The sequence below is a fragment of the Marmota flaviventris genome, chromosome 19 (assembly GCF_047511675.1).
Source record: "Marmota flaviventris isolate mMarFla1 chromosome 19, mMarFla1.hap1, whole genome shotgun sequence".
Lineage (NCBI taxonomy): Eukaryota > Metazoa > Chordata > Mammalia > Rodentia > Sciuridae > Marmota > Marmota flaviventris.
Window position 1 is genome coordinate 11,089,251 of NC_092516.1, and position 27,291 is coordinate 11,116,541.

Below are 27,291 nucleotides of genomic sequence, written 5' to 3' on the forward strand. Positions count from 1 at the left end.
CCACTTGGGTTTAATTTTACCTGCATTACAACAATTGCAGCAAGCCCTACTATTTAGGACTATATTAAGATGATAGAACTGGCTTTGAAATCACGCAAAGCCGCCTTTAACTTTAGCTCAACCACTTACTATTTGTATGACTTAGGGCTAATGCTATCTGTCAGAAGGCAGGTGTTGATGGTAAATGAGAAATACAGGTGATTCATAGAGAAGTGCTTGTCCGAAAGGGAAAATCGGTTCTGGGTAAGAAGTTGGGTAAGCTGGGGATGGGGCAGACACCTCCGGGCCGTCTCCTACCCGCATTTCTTTAAGTTTTAGGATCTTCGTTGAAGGGGCTTGGAAACTGAGTGAGAGGTGCTTGAAAGAAAGGGATGCAAAACAGCTGGTGAAATTCTAATGAAGTTCCCGCTCTGCATGAGGCGATTCTGCCCCAACACCTTTCGGAAAGTTAATCTCCCGTTAGTGTAGTTGGATCTCACTGAGTAATGCTCCCAGGTGTTGGAAGAGAGCCCCGCGGAGACGCCGCCCCGCAAGGCTGTCCCTGCCCGGGCTCCAAACAGCAAGTGTTGCCCACGGTTTCTGGGCGTGGGGGACCAGTACAGTTCGGGAATCTATTTTTCTCGGTAAATCGTGCCCTGAATACAGCCCCCAGGAGCTGCACAGCAGGGACTCAAGCTTGCGAAGGTCGCACACCTGAGGAGGGTGGGGCAGGGGAACGAAGCCGGCGGGCTCCAGCAGCTGGCCCCACTCGGAGCCGGGTGTCAGCGCCGCGCAGCCGCTGCCCTCGCCCCGCCCCCGCGGCCTGGCCCCGCCCCCGGCTCCCACGCTCTCAGAACTTCACTTCCCGGCGCCCCTTGTGGAGGAGGCCGCCGCGCTCGGACTACATTTCCCGTGAGGCCCTGCGGCCCCCTCCGTGGCTCTCTCCGGCTCTCCCTGGTTTCTGCAGGCGACGCCGCGCCCGTCCGGACTCCACCTCCCGGCAGCACCCGCAGGGTGGGCGGGTCGCGGCGGTCCGAGGGGCGGGGGCGGCGGCGGCGCCGGGGCTGGGGAGGCCGCCGCCTCCCTGGGCCTGCCCGGGCGGCAGCCTCCGCGATGCCGCTGCTGGTCGACGGGCGGCGAGTGCGGCTGCCGCAGTCCGCCGGGGAGCTGGTCCGAGCCCACCCGTCTCTGGAGGTGAGCGGGGCCCGGTGCGGGGGCTTCGGGGCGGGCCCGAGGGGAGCCGCCGGGCCAGGCTGCCCGGCGGGAGGAGCCCTCCTCCGCCCGCCGCCGCCACCGCCACCGCCGTCCCTCTCCTGACACGGAGTTGAAAGTTGGCGCTGCCGGCGCGTTCGGAGTCCGGCCGCCAACGCGGTTTCCTCTTGGGACTCCGCGGAGCTCTTCCTTCTTCAGACCTCAGAGGGCACTGCCCAGGCCCCTCTGTTACAGAGGAAGGGACGGGCCCAGAGAGGTTAGGTGACTGGACCCGGGTCGCACAGCGCCGGGCTTGAGGACACTCCGGGACCCCCGGATCCCAGCAGGGCGTTGCCTCCCCCCAGTGCGGACTTGCTGCTTTTAGGCAAATCTGGGCGCCCGCCCTTGCTCACTGGCTCTCGCAGGGGGTCCCCGCCCTGCGGGGAACCATGCTGCGTCCTTGTGCCCTCGGAAGCAAGGCTGTTGCCGGGTGGGCCGCCGACAGCGCCTGGGCAGAGGTGTCCCGGCGGGTTCCTTCTCCTTTCTCTCCTGCCCTCCTACCCCCGGATGTGGGGCGCCTGGTTATTTTTAGCCCGAGGAGAGGACCACGCCCTGATGGAAGGGTTTTTGTCTTTGTTTTTCCTGCTTTTGTCCCCGAGTGATTCTCTGAACCCTCAGTCCACGCGCGTGCAGGGACGTTGGGGAGAGTGCACGGTGTGAACCACAGCGGGGACTCGGATCCCGCTAAGGGGGCGTCACCCTGCGGGTTGAGGTGTGGAGCCCCCGCCGGGTGCGGGCGCCGTCCCGACCGCCGGGCGACCTCGGGGTGCCTCCGGGCGAGCGGGGAAGTGGGTTTTCATCACAGAAACGGCTCGGAGATCGCAGCGTTAAGTGCCGCGACGAGAAACGGGCGGGCATCGCTCTGGGACGGGAAGCAGAGGACCGGGGCTAGGTTCTAGAGGCTTCCCCGGCTGGACAGTCCGTGGCGTTGGGTTGGCTAACTTGGCCCCCCGGGTCCGTCCCCGCGATGTAAGCTTCCCAAGGTGGAGGGCGAGTGTCCACCTTTGTACCGGGGAGCCCAGGGCAGCCCCTGTCCTAGACTTTGTGCTCAGTAAATATTAGTGACATCGATGAATGAACAGATTGACCCTGAAAACCGTGTGCAGGTGCCAGAGCGAGCGACGGGGACCAGGCGGGCAGCTCGGTGTGCCTCTCAACTTGAATTTCAAGTCGTGATGTTACCAAATTCGTGCTGGGCTAAGCATTGTGCCCTGTCACTTCCTTGTGGGATGTATGACATCAGGAGTAGTACTCAACTCACCGAGGGAAGGAAATTTCAGCCAGCTAAAAAGTTTAGGTGACACTCTACTTTCATGTCTGTTTGAAAATGTCTATGATGGAAAGTGAGGTTGGTGTCCAGGGCAGCTCAGCGTTGGAGGCATGTGGTGACCTGCCAGGGCTGCGCCTCTCAAGGAAGGTTTTGGCCTATTTAGGGAGACTTGGCCCAGAGAGGCTGCATGGTGGGGACCGTGCCTATTACAGAAGCACAGAGGAGGGTGCCACTGGTGGGCAGCAGGGTACCAGCTGTGGGAGCAGACTGGGTTGTCTCCCTGGTCCTGGAGAGTGAGTTGGAGCACCCAGGAAATACACCTGGAGAGGCGGGTTGCACCTAGATGACTGAGCTGCTGTGGATCTGTCACCTAGTTAGCAGTGGGAAGATATGAAAGGTTTGATTAATTTTTTCCATAATGAGCAGTATATGCTCTTCATAGGAAATAGAAAGTATAAATATTAAAAAGAAAAATAATTGATCACAGCCATTCTTCATGTTTTGGTGAATATCTTAAGATTTTCCTTTTTTTTTGCACTGAGAATTGAACCCAGGGCACTTTACCACTGAATTAAATCTCCAGCCCTTTAAATTTTTAAATTTTGAGACAGGGTCTCACCAAGTTGCTTAGAGCCTCACTAAATTTCTGAGGCTGGCCTCAAACTTGCCATCCTTCTGCCAAGTCAGTGGGATTCTGGGAGTGTACCACCACATCTGGCATGTGAAGTGCTTTTCAAAATGATAGCATGGCTGAATGCAGTGGTGCATGCCTATAATTCCAAGCTCCGGAGGCTGAGGCAGGAGGATTGCAAGTTTGAGACCAGTGTCTGTCTCAAAATAAGTAAAAAGAGCCAGGGACGTGAGTCAGTGGTTAAGTGCCACCTTGGGTTCAATCCCTGGTAGCAGGGAGAAAAAAAAACAAAAGCAAACTCTGGGTCTTTTTGGTGTGATGGCTAAGTTGTAAGCATGCAGTACCAGCATTTATAGCCTGTGACAAGCACACAGGGCGTCCACCCTCATCTGCGGTTTTGCATCCTGTAGTTTATTACCTGGGTCAACCAGTCTGAAAATATTAAATGGAGAATTACAGAAATAAATAATCCTTAAGTTTTAAATAACTTTTATTGAAGTATATTGTTTGAATTGTTTGCTTTTTGTTCTTAGTTATTAATCTCTTTCCCTGTTTTTGGTATGGGGGATTGAATCCAGGGCACTTAACCACTGAGCCACATCCCCAGGTTTTTTTACTTTTTGAGACAAGGTCTCAAGAAGTTGCTTAGGGCCTCACTACATTGACTGGCCTTGAGTTTGTGAGCCTCCTGCCTCGGCCTTCCTTTTGACTTGCTGGGATTACAGGCGTGGCCAGCACACCTGGCCTAGCTGTTGTTAATATTACTGTGCCAAATTTATAAATTAAACTCATTATGTGTGTGTATGTATTGGTAAAAATATCTGTAGGGGTTAGTACCGTCCATGGTTCAGGCAGCCACGGGGGATCTGAAACATGCCCCGGAGGGTAAGGAGGGCTGCTGTAACAGCCCACTGTAGTAGCACCAGGGAACTTGCCACGCGCTGCCACTGCCCTGTGAAATAAGTGTAGTTACTATTCTTATTTTACAGATGAGGACCGAGGATCAGGAAAGTTGAGTGACCTGTGCAAGGTCCCAGATCCTCCAAGTGCTGAAGCCCGGCTGGAACCCTGGCAGTCTGCCCTTGTCTTTGGTGCTGAGTAATTCAATACAGTAGCCATTAGCTGCATGGCTATTTACATTAAAATTAAGATAAATAAAATCTAAATATCAGTTCCTCAGTCACACTAGCCGCGTTTCAAGTGCTCAACAGCCACAGGTGGCTGCTATATGAGACAGTGCAGATCCAAATCATTCCCACCCGGCTGAAAGTCCCTTTGCGCAATGCTTGAGCTCAGCAGTTTTCTTCCACTGAGTTACAACCTGGAAACCCTCACCCATTAAGAAAAAATTTGAAGCAGGGTCTTATTATGTCACCCAGGCTGGCCTTGAACTTGTGATCTTTCTACTTCAGCCTCCTGAGAAGCTGGGATTATAGGTGTGCGCCACCATGCTGGGCCAGCTTTCACTTTTTTTTGCACAGGGGATTGAGCCCAGGGTCACTTTAACTCTGAGTCACATTCTCATCCCTTTTTTATTTTTAATTTTGAGACAGAGTCTCACTAAGTTGCTTATGGCCTGCCTAAATTGCTGAGGTTAGCCTCAAACTTGTGATTCTCCTGCCTCAGCCTCCTGAGTGGCTGGGATGGCAGGAGTGCACCTTACTTAGTACCTGGCTCCGCTTACTCTTAATCATTCACTTGGGTTCAGTAACCATCCTGGAATGTCTTGTTTAATGGTTCTACAATATGAATGCACCATAACTTAATTTCTGCCTTTCTTTACTTATTTTGGTGGCTTTTATGTATTTATTATCTTTTTTACAAAATCCAAATGTGAATGGAACCCAGGGCCTCATGAATTCGAGGCAAGTATTTACCACTGAGCCATACCCCCAGCCTGTTTCTGCTTTTATTTTTTAATTTTTTACAAATTTTATTTATTTTGTGGGGCTAGGGATTGAACCAGGGGTGCTCTACCACTGTGCTCCACCCAAGCCCTTTTTATTTTTATTTTGAGAAGCTAAGTTGCTGAGGGTGGCCTTGAACTTGCAATCCTTCTGTCTCAGTCCCCAAGCCAAGTCATTGGGATTATGGTTGTGCACCACTGCACCTGAATCTACTTTTAAACATGGAGGTGTTTGTGAGATTTCACCAAAATGAACATTCTCAGAGCTACATCTTTATGAACAGGCTTAGATTTTGAGTAGAATTGATGTTACAGAATCAGTGTTTAGAAGCAGTGAGGCTGGCGGCCCCCTTAGATGGGATTGGCAGGGCAAGGGAGGAGACCTTGGGGCTGGGGGACAGAGGTGGGAAAGGGTGACAGCCACCCACTGGTGAGGGGCCAACACAGTGCAAGCCCAAAGCACGTCACGTCTTAGTGGATCCTCACCAACTAACAAGGTGGACGTCATCCTGCCATTTATCAGAGGGGGAAACGGGTACTGGGGAGGGCTTGCCCAGGATCTGCTGCTCATAGGGTGTGCTGCAGTAAGGTGTTCATGGTGGTCCCAGGGAGGAACCCAGGTGGCATTCGAGGCAAGTGCTCCGCCCATGGAGCTGCACACCCTGGCTTTAGTCATTTGGATGGGAGACAAGGAAAGGGTGAAGGCGTAGTTATGGGAAAGGAGGCTCGATTTGAGAACCATGTCTGTTGGCAGTGCCGCTGCCGCCGTGCCTCACGGCTCCCACGCTCAGGCCTGTGCAGGAAGCGTGGCGCCAGCTAAGGGAAGCAGGCTCGCTCCCGGTGCAGCTGGGTGAGGGCTCGGCCAGCCACTCTGCACACAGCCTGTGGGTCAGGAAGGGCTTTACATTTTTAAATAGTTGAAAAAATCAAAAGAATATTTTGTGTTGGGAACTTAGATGAAATTCAAATTTTGGTGTTTCCTATAAATAAAAGTTTTGCTGGAACACAGCCACGTCCCCTGGTCTGGTGTCTGTGGCTGCTTTGATGCTACAGCGACAGAGACTTGTGGCCTGCAAAGCCTCAAAGGTCCTCTTCTCAGGAAGAGTGGGCAACCCCTGGGTTGTAGTGGAGTTGGTGTCCAGGGAATGTCACAACTTGAGAGAACGGGGGCTTTGATTTCAGAATGTGACGAAGTTGAAGTCGGGCTGGGGTGTCCCCAAGAGAAGTTCCGCTGAAACGTCTCATTTCCCAGAGTGGAGACTGACCCACTCGCGCTCTCATGGGGCAGTGTCGTCCTGTCCCTCTGGCTTGTTCCTTTGGGAAACAAGAGTCGTGTTGAAGAGAGGATTGGGGTCTTTGGGACAGTGGTTTGCTTTTGTGGGTGACCTCGCCGGCACAGGCGCCCCTGGAACACCTGCCACATTTATTTCCTGCCGACAACGCAGCAGTTGCCTTGCCAGCCTCACTTCCCACCCCGCCTTGCTCGATGCCCCCTGCAGTGCTAGGTGGTAAAGCCAGAGCCTTACAGTTCATTTCTTGAATTGAAGGCTTGTTTCTTTTCTTTTTTTTTTGTTACCAGGGGTTGAATTCAGGGGCACTCGACCACTGAGCCACATCCCCAGCCCTATTTTGTATTTTATTTAGTGACAGGGTCTCACTGAGTTGCTTAGTGCTTCACAGCTGCTAAGGTTGGCTTTGAACTCATGATCCTCCTGTCTCAGCTTCCCAAATCGCTGGGATTACAGTGGTACAGCACTCAGCATCCCCACCCCACTTGTTTCTTTCTTTCTTTTTTTTTTTAGAGAGAGAGAGAGAGAGAAAAAAATTTTTTTAATATTTATTTTTTAGTTTTCGGCGGACACAACATCTTTGTTTGTATGTGGTGCTGAGGATCGAACCCGGGCCACACGCATGCCAGGCGAGCGCGCTACCGCTTGAGCCACATCCCCAGCCCCCCACTTGTTTCTTTTAAATTATTGTTTTGCTTCCAGCTAGTGGAAATTCCTTAACTGAAGAAAACGATGAACAACTAGTCAAACTTGTCATTTGCTACATCTTTTATTGATTCACCCCAAAACCTAAATTAGCAGAAGGTTTCAGAATGGCAAAAAGCTTATACAAGTCTGTAAATCAGCCAGGTGCTGTGACGCACACCTGAAATCTTAGCAACCCAGGAGGCCGAGGCAGGAGGATTGCAAGTTCTAGGCCAGCCTCAGCAACTTAGCAAGGTCATAAGCAACTTAGTGAAACCCAATCTCCAAATTAAAAAAAAAAATAGATCTGGGGATATAGCTCAGTTGGTGGAGCACTTGCCTTGAATTCACAAGGCCCTGGGTTCAATCCCCAGCACCACCAATAAATAAATAAATAAATACATAAATAAATAAAATTTTTTAAAAAATAATAAAATAATAAAAAAAAGAGGGCTGAGGATGTGGCTCAGTGGTTAAGTGCTCCTGGGTTCAATATACTCTCACACATTTTAGTAAGTGTTTTCATTGAGGTATTTATTTGTAAATAAAGAAGGAAATAATGCAGGTTAGTGTTTTATCAGTTTGACATTTAAAAATGTTTAATTCAGCTTTCATTAAAGAATTTAACACCTAAATTCTTTTTCAAAATTCTCTATCCTCGGGTTGGAAACTGGGGCCTCGTGCATGGTAGGTAGGCAAGTGCTCTAGCATAGATGACACCCTCAGCTCCTAAATTCTCTTTTTTAAAAATAGATTTACAGTATAAGAATTTATACAAATACCCAACTAGACAAATCTTTTGATGTGTAATGTTAGTATGTCCTTCATAAATTCTCATTTCTTTTTGTTTTTCTACTTTAATGACATCATAGCTGGGCACGGTGGTGCATGCCTGTAATCCCAGTGGCTCAGGAGGCTGAGGCAGGAGGATGCAGGTTCAAAGTCAGGCTCAGCAATTTAGGGAGGCTGTAAGCAATCTAGGGAGATCCTGTCTCAAAAAATAAAAAGGGCTGGGGATGTGGCTCAGTGGTTAAGTGTCCCTGGGTTCAGTCTCCAATACAAAAAAAAGACATCATAGAAGACAATAGCCACAGTAAAGTCCTTTGTGGTGGCGCAGCCCAACTGTGGTTTCGTTGGTGACTTTTTCCTGTGTGAATAAGCGTTTTACCCTTGTTGATGAATAGTGTATTTATAGCTCTTTAAAAAACTGTCCAGTTTTGCCTTTCACTTAACACTCAAAACTCCTCCCATGTCCTTCCTAATTCCTGATTGCAGTTAGTGGGTGAGCTCGTCCCACGTAACTGACTGCTGTCCACGTAAGCCTCCTGCTGTCCGCGGCTCTCTGCTGCTCTAAATAACACAGCCATGGCCCTCAGTACAGAGTTCTGCAAGTGGGGTGAGTAGATGAGGGGACAGGGAAGTCCTAGCCTGCTCTTAGAGGAAGAGAAGGAGGGCCATGGCCTCGGAGCCACTACTGTTAACACAGTCAGGAGTCACTCCCTCTTGAGTGAAGAACTGTGATCGAGGATTCTTGACTCTTGTAGGTAAAATGGCTTCCTCGTCTCCTGGGCATATTCCAGATGAATGCTATGCTGCTTCTCATCTCAGCCTGTCACATGACACACCAGATACGCCAGCGTGCTTCCCACGCAGAGCACACTTCGGCTCTCTCCACTTATTTAGTTATTCAATCCTCACTAATTCACATCACTATTTTATTTTTTTTAATTAAACAGGAAAGAGCCAGACTTCTCAGAGGTCAGTCTGTTCAACAAGTGGGACCCCAGGGCCTTCTGTATGTTCAGCAAAGAGAGCTTGCAGTGACCTCCCCAAAGGATGGTAGGTTAGGAAGCAGTGAATTGGGCGTTATCCCAAAAGGCTACTGGATATTTTATTTTATTTCTTTTTCAAACAGGCTCCATCTCCATTCTGGGTTCTGATGATGCCACTACTTGTCACATTGTGGTCCTGAGGCACACAGGTATGATGAGAGAGGTGGAGGACACCATTGCTTAAACCGGCCCAGCAGTGTGGGACCATTTCCCTTCTCACCTTGAGCTTCCTGGTACCTGTTTGAAAGCTGACTTGGCTTACCTTCTCTCTCGTCGTCTGCATGGTACCTCCCTGTTGCCCTGGTCAGAATGGGTTGGCTGGGCAGCACGGACTTTTCTATTTTTTTTTTTAAACAGGACATTCAAAGATGAGGCAGCTGAGTGGACAGGAGTAGTCCTGGCTTGCTTCCTGAATTCCCCAGGGAATAACCTGAGTCATTTCACCCTTGTTCTTCAGGTAATGGGGCTACCTGCCTGACACATTGTGATGGAACTGACACCAAAGCTGAGGTCCCCTTGATCATGAACTCCATAAAATCCTTTTCTGACCACGCTCAAAGTGGAAGGTGAGCTCCATGCTACTCTTTCGTGAATTGGGAACTTTGTGGCATCGTGACACTACCGTGGCTTGCTTGCTCCCCTGAGAATGCAGCCCGCCTTGGCACTGCTGCAGCAGTGAGTGAGTGAGTGGACGGGTCACAGGTGCAGGCAGGTAGTCAGTGCTGGGTTCTCCACAGGTGGGACCCTGAACCTGTCGTTCCACTTTTAGAGATGTGCTGTTAGGTCTGGGCCCTTCACATGCTGCTGGTACTGCAGCTGTGGCCTCTCTCGCTCAGCAACTGCTTGTTGAAATGCTTCCTCTGAGCAGCAGCTGGCCACAGAGCCAAGCACGTGCTGCCCCATGGTGCTCTCTCAAGGGAGGAGTGGGCCCAGGAAACCACAGGGGTGTCTGGTGTGTGTGTGGGGGGACAAGGCAGGGAAGCAGCGTGTGGAGGCTGGGGCGAGGGGCAGTTTGACATCCCAGTCCAGTGGTGGCTTGGGTGTGGATTGCTGGGTAGAACCGGCCCCTGACCTGGCAGTCCCCCAACACCATCTGTTCCTCTCAGCCCCCGCGCTCCCTCCATTTGACAGGCGCACAGAGGAAGTATACTGGAGTCACACGGCTAGAGGCTAGATCAGTGCTGGGCCTCCCACTCAGGCCACCATCACACCTCTGCTCACACCTGTGCCCCTCCTTCCTGTCACTGCACAGGCTTGACTCATTCTGTTGGTGGCCATAGAGTGAGCTAGTCCAGTGATAAGCAAGTGCTTAGAATCCCAGGGAAGCTCCGTCAGTTTCACTCATTAACTCAAAGCAACACAAACATTTTTTCTTCCTCCTTTGGTCCCCAGGACTGAACCCAGGGCCTCCTCACACACGCCAAGTGTGTACTGAACTGACAGCCCCAGCCCCCAATTTTAAATGTAATTGTCTTCTGGCTGGGTCCGCCACAGGCTGGCAGGCCTCATTGCTGTGACCTGCGCAGTTGTGAAACAGCAGGTTCATTTTATACTGGCTCCAGCAGGTTATGTCCTAGACCTGACGCTGGGCCTGGACTCCGTGGTTCTCAGAACATGGTCATCAGCTATTCCTGGTCTGTTCCTAGGGGAACTGATTTGGTTACTGTGGAAGCCCAGAGCCTAGTCTGGTAGTCCAGTGGTCACAGCCCTTCTTGCTATTTAACATCTCTTATGAGGCCACTTGATGCCACACCCTGTACAGGGTACATAGCAGTTCTGGTTCATTCCTTAGGAAGGTCGTGTGTCTTGGTGGACATCAGTGCAATATGGCAGCACCTCTCCCCTCCCCCAGCACGAGTCTCCCAGGTTGTTATAGGCTATGGAGAAGGTCAAGTATGAGAAATGGGGTCAGACAAAATTAGTTTGGGTGTTGTAGTTGTATCACTTGTCAGAGCTTTACTGTACTCTGTGCATGGGGACTCCCAGGGAGAGGTCACAAAAGGCACAGTTTCTCAAACTACCCCTTGTTCCCATCTCATGGGGCCGTGTTTTGTGCTCACACTGTGGGAAGGTCTGGTGTCCTGGGTCTTAGGCTTGTGCTTTAGAAATGCAGATGAGAACCCCTCAGGAGGCAGCACCCACCTAGTGTCTACTTGCCAGGGAGCCCTCTCTTACATCACCCAGCTCCTCCTGGGTGAGGACCTCAAGAAATTTTAGAAGTGTCTCACTTGGGTGGGTGGATGACGAAGCAGTTGTGTTCCTCTAGAGCAGTTTCTCACCTCTGCACAGGTGGCACTGCATTTGTGTTCAGATGGCCATCCCCTCCGTCATCAGGGAGCTGGGCAGGGTCCTCAGAAGACTGCCAGTGGCCTTGGCAGCGCCACCCACATTCCCAGTGTGCCCCAAATTTGTGTGTTGTGAATGAAAAAGGCCAGAAGCATCCTGGAGCAGGGGTTCGTGGAAGCTCAGAACTAAAATCAAAGCAGAACCAGCGTGCCCTGCCGCGTGCCGTCCTGGCTCTGACCACCGTGCCGTCTCTTTGCCAGGCTGGAAGTGCACCTCGTGGGAGGCTTCAGTGATGACAGGCAGTTGTCACAAAAACTTACTCACCAGCTTCTTAGTAAGTTCATTATTTCTTTCTCTAGTTTGATAAAGATTTCCACCTATTTTTTGCTTGAGTTAAAAATCCCAACTAGAATGAAGCCTAAGAGGGCAGACTTGGAGTAGATGAAGAAATGGTCATGCTCAGCTGGAACTGAACACAGAGGTAGAACAGCACGGAGCGAAATTTGGAGGGGCTAACAGAATGGAGACAAGATTTTCAACTGGCACATTCTAGTATAGTAAATGATCCAAATTATATAAAGAACAGAACCATTCTGGTGGGCATGTCCATTTTAACCTGCAGAATCTAAAACACTTATATTTTTATCCCTATTAGCAAAAAAAACCAACAACAAAAAAACACTGTCCTGTCTTAAAGCACAGCAGTGAGGCAGTGAGGTTGGCACACACACAGGCCAGAATACACATGGGGCAGCCGTCAGAAGATGATGCGACTTGGCATCATGGCTTAAGTTTTTAAAAGGTTTGACCTATCATTCTCCTTTTGGGAATCTTAAGCAAGTAATCTGGAATGCACACAGATTTATGCCCAGAGATGAGCAATAGAACATTATTTACAAGAAACAATAATCTGATAACTATCAGTAAGTTATGCAGTCACTAAAAGTTAAAGAACTTTGAATTACAAACTCTTAAGCTTATACATGTGTATTTTCCCATGTGTATGAGAGGATATAAAATTGTCTACATGGTGTGAGTGGGTATGAAATTGACTCTATGCTTGGGCTCAACTGTCCACAGAAAAAGAGGGAAGGAGAGAGACTGAGTATTGACACAGCTAGGATAGTTACTTCATTATGCCCCCTTGTATTTTCCACGATGACCATATTTTCTTGTATACATGTGTGCAGTGCTGGACATGGAACCCAGGGAGGGCCCTGGGAATGCTGGGCAAGCGCTCTGCAACTGAGCTTCACCACCAGCCTCACCAGATTTTTTATGACCCTGATAATCAAGGGGACAAAAGGTGATCAGAAGAAGAGTTATTAAAATCTACTCTTAGGGGTCTGTGTCCCCCAAAAGCTCTGAGAAGGAAGATAAAGATGGAAAGGCTTAGTTGTCTCTCCGTTGGGCTTGAGGCTAAGCATGTGTCTGGCCTCAGCCCAGGTGGTGGCTGTAAGGAGGGCGAGGCAAGCGCTCAGCTGGCTTCTGCCTCTGCCCCTGTCTTGACTTGCTCAGCAGTGTGTTCTGCCCAGAGGAACTTGTTTGACATCCAATTTTAAAATTCTAATTATAGGTGAATTTGACAAACAAGAAGATGACATTCACTTGGTGACATTATGTGTGACAGGTAAGTTTTGCCAAAACAAGCTGCAGGGTTCAGGTACGTTTTGCCCACAACTTTCCTGCAGGACTAGCACCAGGACCCAAGTCGGAAAAGACACACAGAGGTTGTCCCAGCTTTGTTGGCCGTCTCTAGCCACCACCGCCCACCCCACCCATGTCAGACCCTAGTGCAGGTGCTGGACTCTTCTCTCCACATGCACTGCATCTCCCTCCTCAGGACTGTCAGAGCCTGCCTCTCCTCTCTGGGAGGGGAGGCCCTGACCAGAGGAACTGCCCCCTGCTTGGCAGATGCCTGGGAAGCACCAGGGTCCTCTACTCAGCAGGGAAACTGCTATTATCTGGTTTTCTGATGTCTGCCCCTTGTGCAGTGAGGGCTCCTCCTCTGTTATTACACATAGTGAAAACAATTGTTTATAGCTTCTTAATGATTATATCTTAAACCTTTTTTTCTTAATTTCTTAGAATTAAATGACCGAGAAGAAAATGAAAACCACTTTCCAATAATTTATGGCATTGGTAAGTAGTGTGTTTACTTATGGATTGGAGGATTGGGTTCTTGTTGAGAAGGCGGACTCAGATCAGAATCTGACAGAGGATCCCTACTGCCGTCAGTGCACGGCAGGCTGGACTCCTCTTTTTACTGTGAGACCCTGGGCATGCAATTTGACCTCTCTAACCTTTAATTGTGGAACTGCCACAACGTCCATAACCTGAGACTCTGGGGAGCAAAAGACAGCAATGCACAGCATACACTGCCCACCTGCACAGGACCCAATAGGGCCAACACAGGCCTGCGTGTGAGCAGGTGCCCTGTGGGGAGGGAATGGGGCATCTGGATCTGTGCGTATTTTGGGAACAAGGTAAGGTCTTTATTGAGAAAAAAGTGTATACCTCTCAGGCTATCCAGAACCTTTCTCCCTCCTGTGACAGTGCCTAGGATTCTCGGGGATGTGGTCTGTGATGGTCTGTATTTGCAAAGGGGTTCTGCTGTACCCTCGTATTTATTTAGCTGGATGGTGAATATGCAGGTGCTCATCATCTTACTCTCTGTAACTCTGTGTCTAAAACTCTTAAAAGTTCAAGTTAAGAACACTATGATAGCATGTGGACATAGGGCTGACCAGATGGCTTTGCCATGTGCTTGCTGAGCATCTGCCAGGCACGGCTGGGGCAGGACATGTCTTACCTGGCCCGGCTCAGGCCTCGGCTGTTTTCAAGGCACAGAGACTGTGCTGTCCCTTTCCAGAGTGGGGAGGCTATAGACACCAGTCACTGTTTAGTTCCCAATCTTTTCTCTCAACTTCTGGCTCTTACATGATGGTAGAAATGTAAGACTGTGTAAGTCTTTTGTCAATTCAGACTCATCCTGTTGTCCCTCACAGCTGTCAACATTAAAACAGCAGAGATATACAGAGCCACATTTCAAGATCGAGGCCCCGAGGAGGAGCTGCGAGCTGCCCGAGCTTTAGCTGGAGGCCCCGTGAGTGGGAATGCGTCTTTGTGTTATGGGGGTGAGGAGGGAAAATGAATGAAACACCAAAGGCTTGAGTTTTAAAGAACTTAGAAAAGCTCATGTCTGCCTCTTTAAAGCTCAAGACTGATTTTGGGTTATAACCCAGATCCCAGGTTCTCTGCCTTTTCAAGTGCAGGAGGATGTAAGTATGAATCCACAATGTCTAGATCCAAAGAGAATGAACCTCTTTTCATTTTAACGACTTTCCATGTACCTTTCCTACAAAGGGAGAGGGGAGCTTCTCTCCTCTGCACTTGGGATCTTGCATTCTTTTGGACCAAGTCACTGAAAAGCAGTGTCCTGGAATGATTTAATTAACCCCCCAAAATGATCAGATCAATTTAAAACATTAATTTCCTTTAGGGTACTCTCCCCTCCCCCATTTTGGTAGTGTTGGGAATGAGCCCCAGAGCCTGGTGCACGCTAGGCAGATGCTCTACAACTAATTTACATTCCCCAGCCCCTAGGATGCATTTAAAAAAAAAAAGAAAAAACTGGTGCTTAGGATGCTTTTTAATTCTAAAAATTATGGTGGTGTACACCTGTAATCCCAGACAAGTGAGAGACAAGTTTAAAGATAGGGTCTCACTCAGTTGCCCAAGCTGTCTCTAAAAGGGATGGGGATATATCTCAGTAGTAGAGCACCCAGCATTCAACTCCAAGTACTGTTAAGAAAAATACAAACTCAAGACTTACACGTCCCATTTGAGGGATGGCTTGAACTAGTCTTTAAAAGTACTCAAAAAAATCAGAAGTTTGCTTGTTTGTGAAATGCTGACATTTTCATAGGAAAACATGTTTGGAGTCGGGGTGATTTGTTTGGCCAATCTTGTTTAGGATTCATTTTTATTCAAGGTAGCATAATAATCCTAATTTGGTTAATATCCAGAACACATTTCAGTTTTAGTAACCAAAACTGACTCTTGTTGATTAAGCTGAAAATTATCTTTTTTTTTTTACACCAAGGATTGAACTCAGGGGCACTCAGCCACTGAGCCCTATTTTGTATTTTATTTAGAGACAGGGTCTCGCTGAGTTGCTTAGTGCCTCCCTTTTACTGAAGCTGGGTTTGAACTCATGATCCTTCTGTCTCAGCCTCCTGAGTTGGTGGGATTACAGGCATGTACCACCACATCTGGCTCTGAAAATTATCATTGACAAATTTTGGGAATTCAGGGCTGGGGATGTGGCTCAAGCGGTGGCGCGCTCGCCTGGCATGCGTGCGGCCCGGGTTCGATCCTCAGCACCACATACAAAGATGTTGTGTCCGCCGAAAACTAAAAAAAATAAATATTAAAAAAAATTTTTTGGGGGGAATTCAGGGGATAGATCTCTTGATAAATCAGCTTTTATAAGCTGATGTTTCCTTTCTTTTGATGGGGCATCAAGCATTGAGAGCTTCTTTTTTTTTTTTTTGGTGATGCTGAGGATTGAACCAAGGGCCTTGTGCATGCGAGGCAAGCACTCTACCAACTGAGCTATATTCCCAGCCTGTATTGTGAGCTTTTTAAGTTGCAACGTGATCAGTTGCTTGGGGGTATGAATGATAAGACAAAGTTTTGTGCAGCCCTGGGAGTATAGACTTCGGTCAGACACACCTGGTTGTGAGGCCCAGCTCTGATGCTCACTGGACAGGTGACTTGCCACCTGAGTCTCCAGTTTTCATCCAAAGTGGGAAGACTGCCATCTCCTTGCAGGACTACTGTCAGAACTAAACACAGCTAAAAACATTTCCCCACAAAGTGCAGCACCAAACACACTTCAGTAGGTGGCAACTTTGTTATTATGTGAAACACAATTTTTAAGCAGCTTATCATCTGGAAGGGTGCCTTTGAACTAGACTACACTGGAGCTTAGGTAACGGTAGGGTTTGAGAAGTGGGTAACATTCCTGATGGCCTATCCTTGAACTGTTCCCTTTTAGATGATTAGCATTTATGATGCAAAGACTGAGCAACTTCGGATAGGCCCGTATTCCTGGATGCCATTTCCACATGTGGATTTCTGGTTGCAGCAAGATGATAAGCAAATACTAGAGGTGAGAATTTACAGGTTGGGTAAATCTTAGATCTCTGGACCCTGGTTTTCTCATCTGTAAGAAAAAAAACGGTTTAGACTAGATAATAGCTGCTTTTCCTTCAGCGGTGATATTTACTTTCTTGAAGTCATTGGAAGACCCGGGTAACTATACAGGTGAAGCAATAAGGAATCTACTGTATTTACTGTACAAGATATGTACATAGAGAACTAGCTATCAATATGAGAATGTCCTGATTAATGATTACAGAACACAAAGATATTCTGACATCTTTATCAAAACAAGGCATAGAGCCACGTTCCTCTTCTCTCAAGCCCACAATCTTGTTTTTCAGAACCTTTCCACTTCCCCTTTGGCTGAGCCCCCCCACTTTGTTCAACATATCAGATCTACCTTGATGTTTTTAAAGAAATACCCCTCTCCAATGAATATGCTGTTTCCTGGAAATAAAGCTCTCCTCTACAAGAAAAACAAAGATGGCTTATGGGAAAAGATCTCTCCTCCAGGAAGCTAAATGTAGGAATTACCAAAGAAAGCTACTTTTTTGGCATGACAAAGACCATCCATGGGGTTTGGAAAGAAGATAAATTTGGAATGTACACCATTGAGTCTTAGGTTTCCTTCCTTCCTCAGTGTCTCTCAAATGACTTTCAAAATAAAATCTTATTTTGGCAAAGGCATTTGTTTAGATTTACTTTTTGCTTTACTAAAAAGGTCTTTTTTTTGCCAGTAACAAGGGACACAGGAAAAATTACCTGTCCCACTGGTGTATAAATGGCTATTTCAGACACATGCATACGTCTTCCTAATTCTGCTGCATTAGTCAAGTAAAATCAATAATTTTGTCTGAAAAACAGCATTTAAATGCAGTAAAATTCATTGTAGATTTATATATAGTTCAGAGTTTTCTAACCTAAGATTATTTTAGAAGCTTCATATCCAAAATTGCTCTACTAGAAAAAAAGTTTCATCTTGTTGTTCTCCAATATAACAACCTCTAAAATAGTCTCCTATCAGACTAAATTTGATCGGAGAATTATACCAAATCACTGTTCTTTAAGTATAAGGTCATTAAAATCAATGCCCAAACTTTGGTTATTATACAATTTATATTTTTAGAAACCTTTCATGTTTCTAAAGTTACCATCCAAAAGGAAGTCACCGTGCCTACTTAGTGGTAAGATTTATAAACTGAGTTCAGTGGTAACAATTTCAAGAACCTTTATTGAAACCAACATTCAAATAGTATCTCAAGGATGAAATTCTGTTTCAGCAAAACCAATTTAACAATTCCAAATATATATATAAAAACATTTAAAAATTAATCTTGTTAAAGGTGATAATTTACCCCTCCCCCTGGTTATCTGCTATACTTCATTGCACCAAATAAACAGGGAAGACTGTTTGATCATCTGCACCCCTCCCCCAAAAAAAGTAAAAAAAAGGAAAATTGCATTTTAACAAGTGCCAAATGTCAAAAATCACATCAAATCAGTATAATTATAGGCTTAATGTGGCATAACTAAGGCTCCAACACTGCAATCCACAGATCCATTGTGAATTCCTCCCCATCTATGCTCTCCCATTGCTTGACTTTGTGAGGCTAAAAAAAGGCACAGGGGCCCGATTGGAAGGAATGCGGTGCTTTGGGATAGTAGAAATGGGCAGGAATGAGGAGCTTACTTCAGTAATTGTAGCAGTCTGGCCTGGTCAGACTGGGAGAGATGACTTCTCTGGCTCTCCTTTCTGAGCTGGGCCCAGGGTGAGCTACAAGTGGAAGAGAAGCTGAAGGTGCTCCAGAGTGACAGGTCAAAGGTACTTACTTGAGAATTCCACCTAAGGAGCGCTGCACAGCATACTTAGTGTCAGACTCTTCGGAGCAGCCTCTTTCGGGCTTTCAGATATTAAACAGAAACGAGCTCAGTCTGATTTAAAAGCTTTACCAGTATTTAAAAATATACATATATACATATGTATATGTGTGTGTATACACACACACATATACATATATATATATACACACACACACATGGTCAGGAAGAGATATTAGAGTTACTCTTAATAGATGAGTCCTTAAATTTGTTTATAAAGAGTATATAAAGGGAGAAAAGGAATTGTGGCAGAGGACAGTTCCAGACAGAAGCCTTGCCACAGCTTGGTGGACACAGTCCTTACTCAATCTCCAGGAAAAGCAGCAGTTGGAGACAGCAGGAGGCAGCTTCTTACACTCTCACTGTCCCGCTGAGACATGTTCTCCTTGAAGCCAACCAATCCAACTCGATCATACTAGAGACCCTTGAACCAGATGGACGAATGCTGTGGTCTCCCTCTACGGAAGCCCAGCAGAGAACCTGTGGAGTCCTAATGAAGGCTGCTTTGCCACAAAGTCACTATGTGCAACCTAACAACTTACGCTTATATTCAGAAAGATGAAAGTGTTTCAAATGGCAGGCACCCGAAATTTTAAATATTCTTTCTGAATAAAAAGTGTTTATGATAACTTGGGGGAAATGGGATTACTATAGTTGGGTGTGCCAGAAACAGTAGTAGTTGGCTGTTTTACATACATATAAAATCATTGATTGCCCTCCTAGAAAGCCTGGCTTTCAGGTATGTGTTTGTGCAAAAAAAAAAAAAAAAAAAAAAAAAAAAAATTGTTTAGCACAAATAAGTCACTCCTGTCGTGTGAGCATGTGGCACAGTTCGCATTTTCAACACAACTCCCCTCCCGGGACAGCAGTCAGTCCGCCCTCCACCCAGCTGCGTTTTATCTTAAGCTCTCTGGCTCTTCTACCTGTGGGTGGTTATCTTCAGGGTGCTGGGCCCTGTTCTGGAGGGCCTCGGGATGGCTAACTGGAGGGACGGAATCCCCAGGGGGTTGCTCAGGGCCATGGGCCATCTCTTGGGTATTTTGCTCGGGTCCAGTGGATAGGTGCTCCATCCTTTCCAAGTCTTCAATGTGACTGACAGAGCTGGTCTCACTCACAGCATCTGAACCTCTCAGGGACCTTTTGAAAGGCTTTTGGCCTAGAGAAAGACGGGGTGGGTGGTGCTGAGCGAAGATGCCTGCCCGAGGCCTTCTGCAGCCAGCACAGCTTTACCTCACAGTAACTGCTTCATCAGGAACCCTGCAGTTCCTGCCTCTGAACCACCTTAAGAGGTGAGGGGGAACCCAGAATTGCTACTGTGACATTAACATACTCCCCAAGCTGCAACCTTTGAGGTTCTCTTAATAAAAGCTCAGAAGAGTAAGCACCTTGGTGAAAATACTGCCAGCTCCCCAGACCTTATGTGTCCCTTGGAATGCCACTGAGGCATTCTTTAAGGTTAAATCTCAAGACTACTTAATGGTTAGTGACAGGGATAGTTGGTCTTTAGAGAAATAGGACTTTGGATTCAAGAACCAGGAAACCACAGGAATGCAGCAAACAGGGAAAAACTATTATTCGTGATGCCAAGGTCTATTTTCCCAAGAGAAATACAACCAATTTTATTCCTTGTTAACGAACTCAAAACATGGAGATGTGAGGTACCTGGAAGTCTCTGTTTGATTCGAGTGCCTGAGGGGGTTGGAGGTGGTGTCACTCCTGTACCTTGTGCTTTGTAGACATATGTGTGTTCTGTGGACTCCAGAGAGCCTGCCAGGAAAAAAAAGGACAGGAGTGGGTGGAAGCTCCTGGCAGAGGCTGTCCTGGGAGATGCCACCTGCCCTTAATCAGCCTGGTGCCTTAATAAGCTGTGACTAGCCATTCAGCTTCCCAGACTGGTGGAGACACTGTATTGCTGAAATGTGCTGAGAACTAGGAAAAGCTGTGCTGCAGCTGGCTCACTTGGCCACCCTGCTGAGTGTCCTATCCTCTCCTGTCTCCTGAGTCCCTGGGAATGTGTGGCCAGTGGTGTGCACAAACACCCCTAGGGAGCCAGGCCCAGCTGCGGAACTCACTTTAGCAAGAAGAAACAGACACCTCTTTGCTAAAGGCCGAGGCTTGGCAGATTAGAAATCAGATTATCTTTTGCTGTTATGACAATGCAGTCATCATTTCCTGAGGAAGGAACAAAGGAGGGACCTAGGGGTTGGGAATATTATTTCCTTCACAGAGCAGCAAAGAAGTCATAGGCTTTACTATTTTCCCCAAATTCCAGCGACTGGTTACACTGCTGGCTGCCTGCCTGGCGTTAAACAAGATGTCCTAGCGCTGCGTGCTGTGGCCTTGGCTGCCCACTTTTTAGAGTAGCTTCTGCTGGGAACTACAAGGAACAGTAACCCTGAGCTCAGGTGCCCAACCCCCGTTGCCTTAAGGTTCTGAACAAACATGTCTCCACTGCTTCAAGGCACCAAAGCCTGCCTTGTAGGGCTGTGTCAGCTGTCTGGGGAGAAGGAAGGTGGTAACAGTAGGGGCAGACATGCTTCACCTGCTCAGGTGCCTGGCAGAGAACCCAGGGATAGAGAATGGGAATGGAAGAGACTTCTTAGCAGAAGGGGAGTTGGAAACTCAAGGTGTTTGGTTAAAACTCTCAGGTAAGTGAGAACAGAGTCCTACCTGCTGTTAAGTTAAAAGTTCTTCCCTTTTGTGAAGCTTGCACTGGAGAAAACCAATTCAGCACGGATCCTACTACAGGTATCTGCCGCAGCACTCCCTGTAAAACATAACGATTGCTCAGAATGGCCTTGCTGAGCCCCCTCCCAGCCCATGGCAGCTGGGGGTCCTTGTGGAGGCCTCACCTCTTCCAGAAGTCGCTCCTCATTCGCCTTCTGCAGCTGGACCTGAGCTTCCTGAATTCCTTTCCGAACAACTTCCGTCATGTTTTCCAGAAGCTGTGTAAGACCAAGAAAGGCATTATTTGCCTACGTCTCTTGCCTAGAGCCTAGAAGAACTATGAGCACAGCATTTGGGACATTTTTCAAAAATATATCAGTAGATTTTGCATTAAAACACCGGTAAAAATGAAAGTAGAAAATCAAATAAGAGTATAAAATGCTCATGGAGGCCCAGACACACATATCTTGGCGACTGCCCCCATTTGCCAGGCAACAGAGGAGAAATAACTACTTACAACCCGAATGTTGCATCAATGGAAAACACGCTGTTCAACATTTATGGAGAAAGTCAGAAGTAATGTAGAAGCCCACCCCACAGAGAATGCAGCTAGTATCTAGCCTTATTTTAAACTCCCTTCTCTTCCCACACTACCCAAAGGAATTACATAACACACGTCTGCTTCCTCTCAGACATGCCTGGTTTGGAGAGTGTGTCCTCATCCTTGTACCCTCAACCTCCATGCCAAGTGGCCAACAGGGGCAGGTCTGTTTCTGGTGGGAAGTCCGTTATCAGAAACACCTGCCTCATCCACTCAAGCCCAGCTAGCTCCTTTTTGAGAGGGAGGCGTCTTCCAGTGCTCAGTCACTACCATCCATAGTCTGCACCGCACCGCGCTTCTTGGCTGAATGTGCCTCTCCCCACTGCCTGGTGAGCTCACCAGGGCAGGGACTATGTCACACCCACTTGGCATTCCTGATGCCTGGCACCACGCCTAGCAACAATGACAAGCTTTTTGGGAAAGAACTCAGAGTAGACATTTTTGAGGGTAGCCTTTTTCTTCAGGACCCCAACTAGCTGGCCAACCAAGACCTAGAAAAGGTATTAAACACTGACTGGTCTTACAGACCCTGGAGTTCTCCTCGATCTCCCGGGCTGTGACTGCAATGGTCTCCACTAGTTCGGAAACATCTGTGTCGTCACTTGCCATGCCAATGTAGATGCAGCTCTTCATACTTTTGTATTCAGGGCCTGTGGAAACAACAGACAAGCTTGGCTCCCAAGTCCTCTGATGAGGGTGAGCCCTGGGCCACTTTCCTTTATAATAACCAGGACCATGCAGAAGGAGCCTCCTTCACAGAGTGAGGAAGACACCGCTCAACAGGGAAAGGTGCGGAAGGCTATTGAGGAGGAGGGAGGACTCGCCCTAGGAGCCGCACTTCCATCTGCACTGAGCCAAAGCTTCCTCCCAAGAGGAAACCTGTTTTCTTCTAACCATTATAGAAAATGTCCCTCCAAAGATCTTTACTTATAAAAGCAGTAATTACCCATTTTAAATGTAAGATCAGATTCCAGTTCATTTAACTTTTTCAGGAGTGCAGCATGGATATTTTCCCCCTCTGGGTCTGATTTCAAACTGTTCTTATCATCATTAGCATGTTCATACCTAAAAACAATATCAAACAACAGCACTTCAATCTAAGACAACAAATGTCTCTTCAGACACAGGATTGTAAGTGGAATATGAGCTACTAGAGATTAACATGGATGTGAAGTGAGACAAGGGAAAGGAGCCACTGTTGTGTCTTAAGATCAAAAACTTACAAGAATATTCTAAGTCTTTGGTCCATGAAAAATCAGGAAGAAACAAGGTCTGGAGGTCTCTTACATGCCTTGAAAAACAGGAGATGGGCCTCCTTAGAGGAAAGCAGCCACAGAAGGACTGTAGAGGCTTCATGTAGAGGCCAGTGGAGAGCTCTCTTCCTTAGACCTGGGTTCTTTTGCTTATTGATTTGCAGTTCTTATATACCCAGGAGGGTAACCATATCTCAGGGTCTCCCCCTGGAACTTGCACATTGGCACATACAGACAGAGCTCACGTGGCTGCCTGCTTCACAGAACGCAATGGGGACCAAACCACCTGTGTGTGCTGGGCCTTAATACATGTCCAGAATGCCTAGGTGAGTTTTCAATAGATAACTATGCTATGACTTATATTCATCTTGGATTTCTAAGCTGGTTCACAAAATGTCCCACCCTTGTGCTTGACACAGCCAGGTCATCTTCATCACGTGGCCAGCCAGACCTTTACCTGACAACCCCGATTCCAGGCCAGTTGGGGTCATCAACATATAGGAGACCTGCCATCCCTTCTACTTCCTGCTTGAACTCTTCACGCAGCTGTAGGGTACAGGTCAGGACTGGCAGTTTGCTTTCAATACAGGCTACTAGTTGATCCACATCCTCTCCTCGAGTTCCTAAAACTGAAAACATTCACAGGATGTATAAGAAATGCTTAAGGAATGGTTAACAGTGAGAAGAAGGGCTCCCCTTCTACTCTTAGCAAGGTCAAAGGCTCTAGGTACATCCAACTGGCTGCAGCTGAGGAGTTTAAAAAAAAAAAAAAAAGCCACTCAGCTAGATATGAAAGAATCACATTAAAGATTAACATAGCCAGCTGTTTCAGGTGTAAATATGTTCTCCTCCCATACAAGATTATTTATTTATTTATTTTTGGTACCAGGGATTGAGCCCAGGGCTACTTAACCCCTGAGCCACATCCCCAGCCCTTTTTATGTTGAGACCGGGTCTCATGAAGTTGCTTAGGATCTTGATAAATTTATGAGTCTGGTTTTAAATTTGCAATCCTCCTTCCTCAGCCTCCCAAGCCACTGGGATTACAGGTATGTGCCACTGTGCCCAGCTCATAGGTAATTTTAATACACAATCAAATTCTCTAATGTAGAAACCAGATTCTTCTCACAGAAAGACTGCTTTGATTAGGTCATAAATATCCTTTCACAGGTTAAACACAAAAAGGAACCACAGGTCCTCTCTCCACATTACTACAAATGGAGTGAAAGTAAAGTGTTTTGGTGGATTTGTCTGAGATGCCAGGAAGGGCAGGGGATGGTGCCAATACCATCATTTCAAGGCAAGTGCTAAGAGGTGTTAGGGCTTTGGGTGTAAGTGTCTTGGGATGCTACTCCCCCATCCTTCCCTCCATTCAGCCACGAATCCCAGCAAGCTCAGGATGTCCTCAGCTGGCTTCTCCAGCCTCAGAGACTCAGCCTCCAGGGCCAGTCGTGAGGCCATCAGCAATCTCCATAATAACGGATTTTTCTTTTTTTTAAGTATTTTTTTAGTTGTAGATAGACACAATCCTTTAGTTACTTTTTATGTGGTGCTGAGAATTGAACCCAGTGCCTTATATATGCTAGGCAAGCACTCTACCACTGAGCCACAACCCCAGCCCCAATGGCCTTTTTTTTTGCAGGACAAATGCCTGCATTTTCTTGCTTTCATGACTTTGAGAAAATATCATCCCCCAAAAGTTGAACACATCTCATGAAAAACCACCAAACATTTTCTGAAAATATTTAGATCATCTCTCAAAAAAAGCACCACCACATTTTTACTTTCTTCCAGATGATTTTTAAAAAACTGACACATAAAAATTGTACATATTCATAGGGTACCAGGTGATATTTTGATACATGTACACACTGTAGTGTACAAATCAGGGTAAGCATCTCTTATCTTCTCACACACTTACCACTCACGGGTGGGAAAGCATTCAAAGACCTTCTACTAGTTATGAAATGTATAGAACATTATTGTCATCAGAGGTCACCCTACTGTGCAACAGGACACCACAGTTATTTCTCCTGTTGTTTAGTCTTCATTTCGCTACCGTGAGGTAATGGGGAATGTCTGGAGAGCAAGAATCTTGCTCAAGGTCCCACAGGCACTTAGTGGCTGAGAAGGAAGATACATGTCCCCAGGGCTTTGTCATGAAACACATTTTGAACTACACTGCTTTCTGAAAAGTCTAAAATGGTGGCTCTCAACCTTCACTGGCCTACTGGAATCTGTGGGGAATCTTCTGGATAGTGGGACACATGGAAGCATCAGGAGAGGGCATGGGAGCTCTGTGCCCTTTCTTTATACCTTGCCTTGTATTAGGTCTTCACCTCTGAGTACCAAAACATATTGTTGTACAACTTAAATACATACAGCAACAACAAAATGCAACTGAAAAAAAAAATACTGATGTCCAAGCTCCACTCCTGGACCTAAGAAATCAGATTCTCTGTTGATGGCCCAGCTGCTGGTAGTTGTTAAGTCCTGCAGGTGATTCAAACATGCAGTTGGGAGTAAGAATCATTGAAACAGAAAAACCAGGGTCACAGAATATCAGAGCATAGGAATTTGTGATTTCAGAAGTCTCATTCTATTTTTGAGATGTTACACTAGAATGTTAATCTACCTAAATGTAGTCCAAAAGAAAAGTTAAAGCCCTTCCAAAAAGAATGTTGGAGCTGGGTGCGGTGGTGCACCACTGTAGTACCAGTGACTCGGGAGACTGAGATAGGAGGATCCCAAGTTCAAGGCTAGCCTCAGCAACTTAGTGAGAGCAAAGCACTCCTGGATTTGATCCCCAGTTACCATCTCCACCCCCCAAACAGACAGACTGATGGAAACCACAGAACCAATCAGCAGCAGCGTGGACTTTAATGGACTTGGAACCACTCCCTCTGGAATAAAAATGAGGGAAATCCACAAGACTGTTTACCTGCAGCTGTCATTAAAGGGCTGAATCGTATACACGTGCCCTCGACTTCCAGGTCCATGACAGTGAGGCCACTCGCAGGTACCAGCTGTTTCAGTTGCTCTCCCAGCTGTGGGACAAGGACAGCGCATCAGCTCCTACCACATAGGACTCGAGTGTCCCCCACCTCCCCTCACCCACTCAGCCCAGATCACAGGCTCATAGAGCTGGTGTCCTTTCATATTCAGACTGTCTCTAAATACTTATGAGTTACTTGTTTTTAAAAATGGCACATTTTACATTTTTTTCTTATTAATACAAGTTAACTGTAGAAAAAAATGTGAGATGCAGGTAACCCAACACCACAAAGTAAAAATTACCCATAACACACCACTCAAAAACACCAATTGTTGATATTTGGATCTTTTCTGAGTGGAGTGTTTGTCATAAAACATGATATTCTAGAACATGACTGAGACTGTGATCCTAGTAGTACTGCAGTATCCAAAAAGCAGCTGAGCATGTAGCCTTGGACTGGCACTGTCAGCCTGCCACAGGCACACATGGACTTGGCCTGGTGCTTCTGATATGGCTTGGACCTCACCCCACACCCAAGCAGCAGCACTGCAGCCCGTATCTGCTGTTTTACAGGCGCAGACAGCAACAGTGGTCATGTGAGGAAAGTAAGGAAAGGAGGCCCAAGACTTGCCAGAGGTCACAGCATGGGAGGTGGGGATCCGATTCAGAGCAGAGCCCAGAACAAGCCCAGTGCCTTCCGAGGAGACTCCCTGCCTGTGAGTCAGATTTCTCATGCGTGACCTTGTGCTGTCTCAGCTAGGAGGCCAGGTGGTGATGCTCTGGGATGTACAAGGGAGCAGCCTGGTGGTTTCCTTACCCAGCGATTCAGTGCATCGCAGGAGTGCCTCTCCCGGTTGACTGCTGAAGGTGCCGTGTTGGGTTCTGGGACAGCTTTAAGCACTGAATCTGAGGCCAAAACACAGGAGGATTCACTCTCAGAAACATGGCTAGCTAAAAGAAACATCATAGTGAAACCCCACTTCACTTAGATCACAATATGAAAACAGTCTCATATTATTGAAATCAAATGTGTCTGACAGAAGATTTAATGTTCCACACCTTTTTTCCCCTCATGAACTATGTAACAGCTGAATACAGTCACAGAAACCGAATTATTTCATTTTAAAAAATGGCTGTTTTCAAGAAATTTTGAAAGGCAATCCCAAAAAGCAAAACAAAAACAACAACAACAAAAAAAATTGAAGGTTAACAACCAGTCTAACCAGCATCATGCAAGGTCAGAGTTCCCAACAGCATCCACATTAGGTTTCACAAAAATTACCCTTCAGCTCTTAAATGGTTTGGGAACTTATTCATGCCTAAGAATGTGCCACACAGGCACATTCATCTTGGAGCTTACATTCTCGTTGAGGAAATGTACCATAAAGAAAACGAAAACCACGAGCTGGGGTTGTGGCTCAGAGGTAGAGTGCTTGCCTAGCATGCATGAGGCACTGGGGTTCGATCCTCAGCACATTAAAAAAAAGTAAAATAAAGGTATCGTGTCCACCTGTAACTAAAAACAAATGGATAAATATTAAAAAAAAAAAAACAACCACTATGTCATTGCTAGTGCCATGAAAGAAGGCAGGGACTCTAA

At 47.0% G+C, this 27,291-nt stretch overlaps 2 protein-coding genes and 1 long non-coding RNA gene across 8 annotated transcripts in view; 2 read left to right on the top strand and 1 right to left on the bottom strand.

Moving 5' to 3' along the window:
* Positions 1 to 1,041: 1,041 nt before the first annotated feature.
* Ntan1 (N-terminal asparagine amidase) lies at positions 1,042 to 16,984 on the top strand. 3 transcript variants are annotated; one of them, XM_027940793.3, is made up of 10 exons: positions 1,042 to 1,173; positions 8,747 to 8,849; positions 8,926 to 8,991; positions 9,300 to 9,408; positions 11,389 to 11,462; positions 12,705 to 12,758; positions 13,217 to 13,270; positions 14,137 to 14,234; positions 16,191 to 16,304; positions 16,619 to 16,903. In XM_027940793.3, the coding sequence occupies exons 1-10, from the start codon at positions 1,093 to 1,095 to the stop codon at positions 16,700 to 16,702; spliced, it is 837 nt and encodes a 278-aa protein (XP_027796594.1). In that variant the 5' UTR covers positions 1,042 to 1,092; the 3' UTR covers positions 16,703 to 16,903. The 3 variants fall into 3 exon arrangements, with proteins under 3 accessions (XP_027796594.1, XP_027796593.1, XP_027796597.1); XM_027940792.2 differs by having other exon boundaries at positions 1,050 to 1,173; positions 16,639 to 16,984; XM_027940796.2 differs by lacking the exons at positions 8,747 to 8,849; positions 8,926 to 8,991 and having other exon boundaries at positions 1,055 to 1,173; positions 16,639 to 16,984.
* LOC139702861 (uncharacterized) lies at positions 1,949 to 4,223 on the top strand. Its single transcript, XR_011705431.1, has 2 exons — positions 1,949 to 2,527; positions 4,121 to 4,223. It is a non-coding gene; the product is annotated as an uncharacterized lncRNA (long non-coding RNA).
* Positions 16,033 to 27,291, bottom strand: part of Pdxdc1 (pyridoxal dependent decarboxylase domain containing 1) — a 54,510-nt gene continuing 43,251 nt past the window's right edge. Inside the window, exons 15-25 of one of the 4 annotated variants that reach the window (XM_071605332.1) lie at positions 26,509 to 26,597; positions 25,638 to 25,743; positions 23,154 to 23,325; positions 22,390 to 22,508; positions 21,972 to 22,093; positions 21,028 to 21,120; positions 20,846 to 20,942; positions 19,838 to 19,942; positions 19,099 to 19,331; positions 18,128 to 18,198; positions 16,033 to 16,358 (exon numbers count right to left, since the gene is read on the bottom strand). In XM_071605332.1, coding sequence (XP_071461433.1) covers positions 16,355 to 16,358; positions 18,128 to 18,198; positions 19,099 to 19,331; positions 19,838 to 19,942; positions 20,846 to 20,942; positions 21,028 to 21,120; positions 21,972 to 22,093; positions 22,390 to 22,508; positions 23,154 to 23,325; positions 25,638 to 25,743; positions 26,509 to 26,597 — 1,211 coding nt within the window. In that variant the 3' untranslated portion in view covers positions 16,033 to 16,354. The other 3 variants (XM_027940787.3, XM_027940786.2, XM_027940790.2) reach the window with 3 other exon arrangements.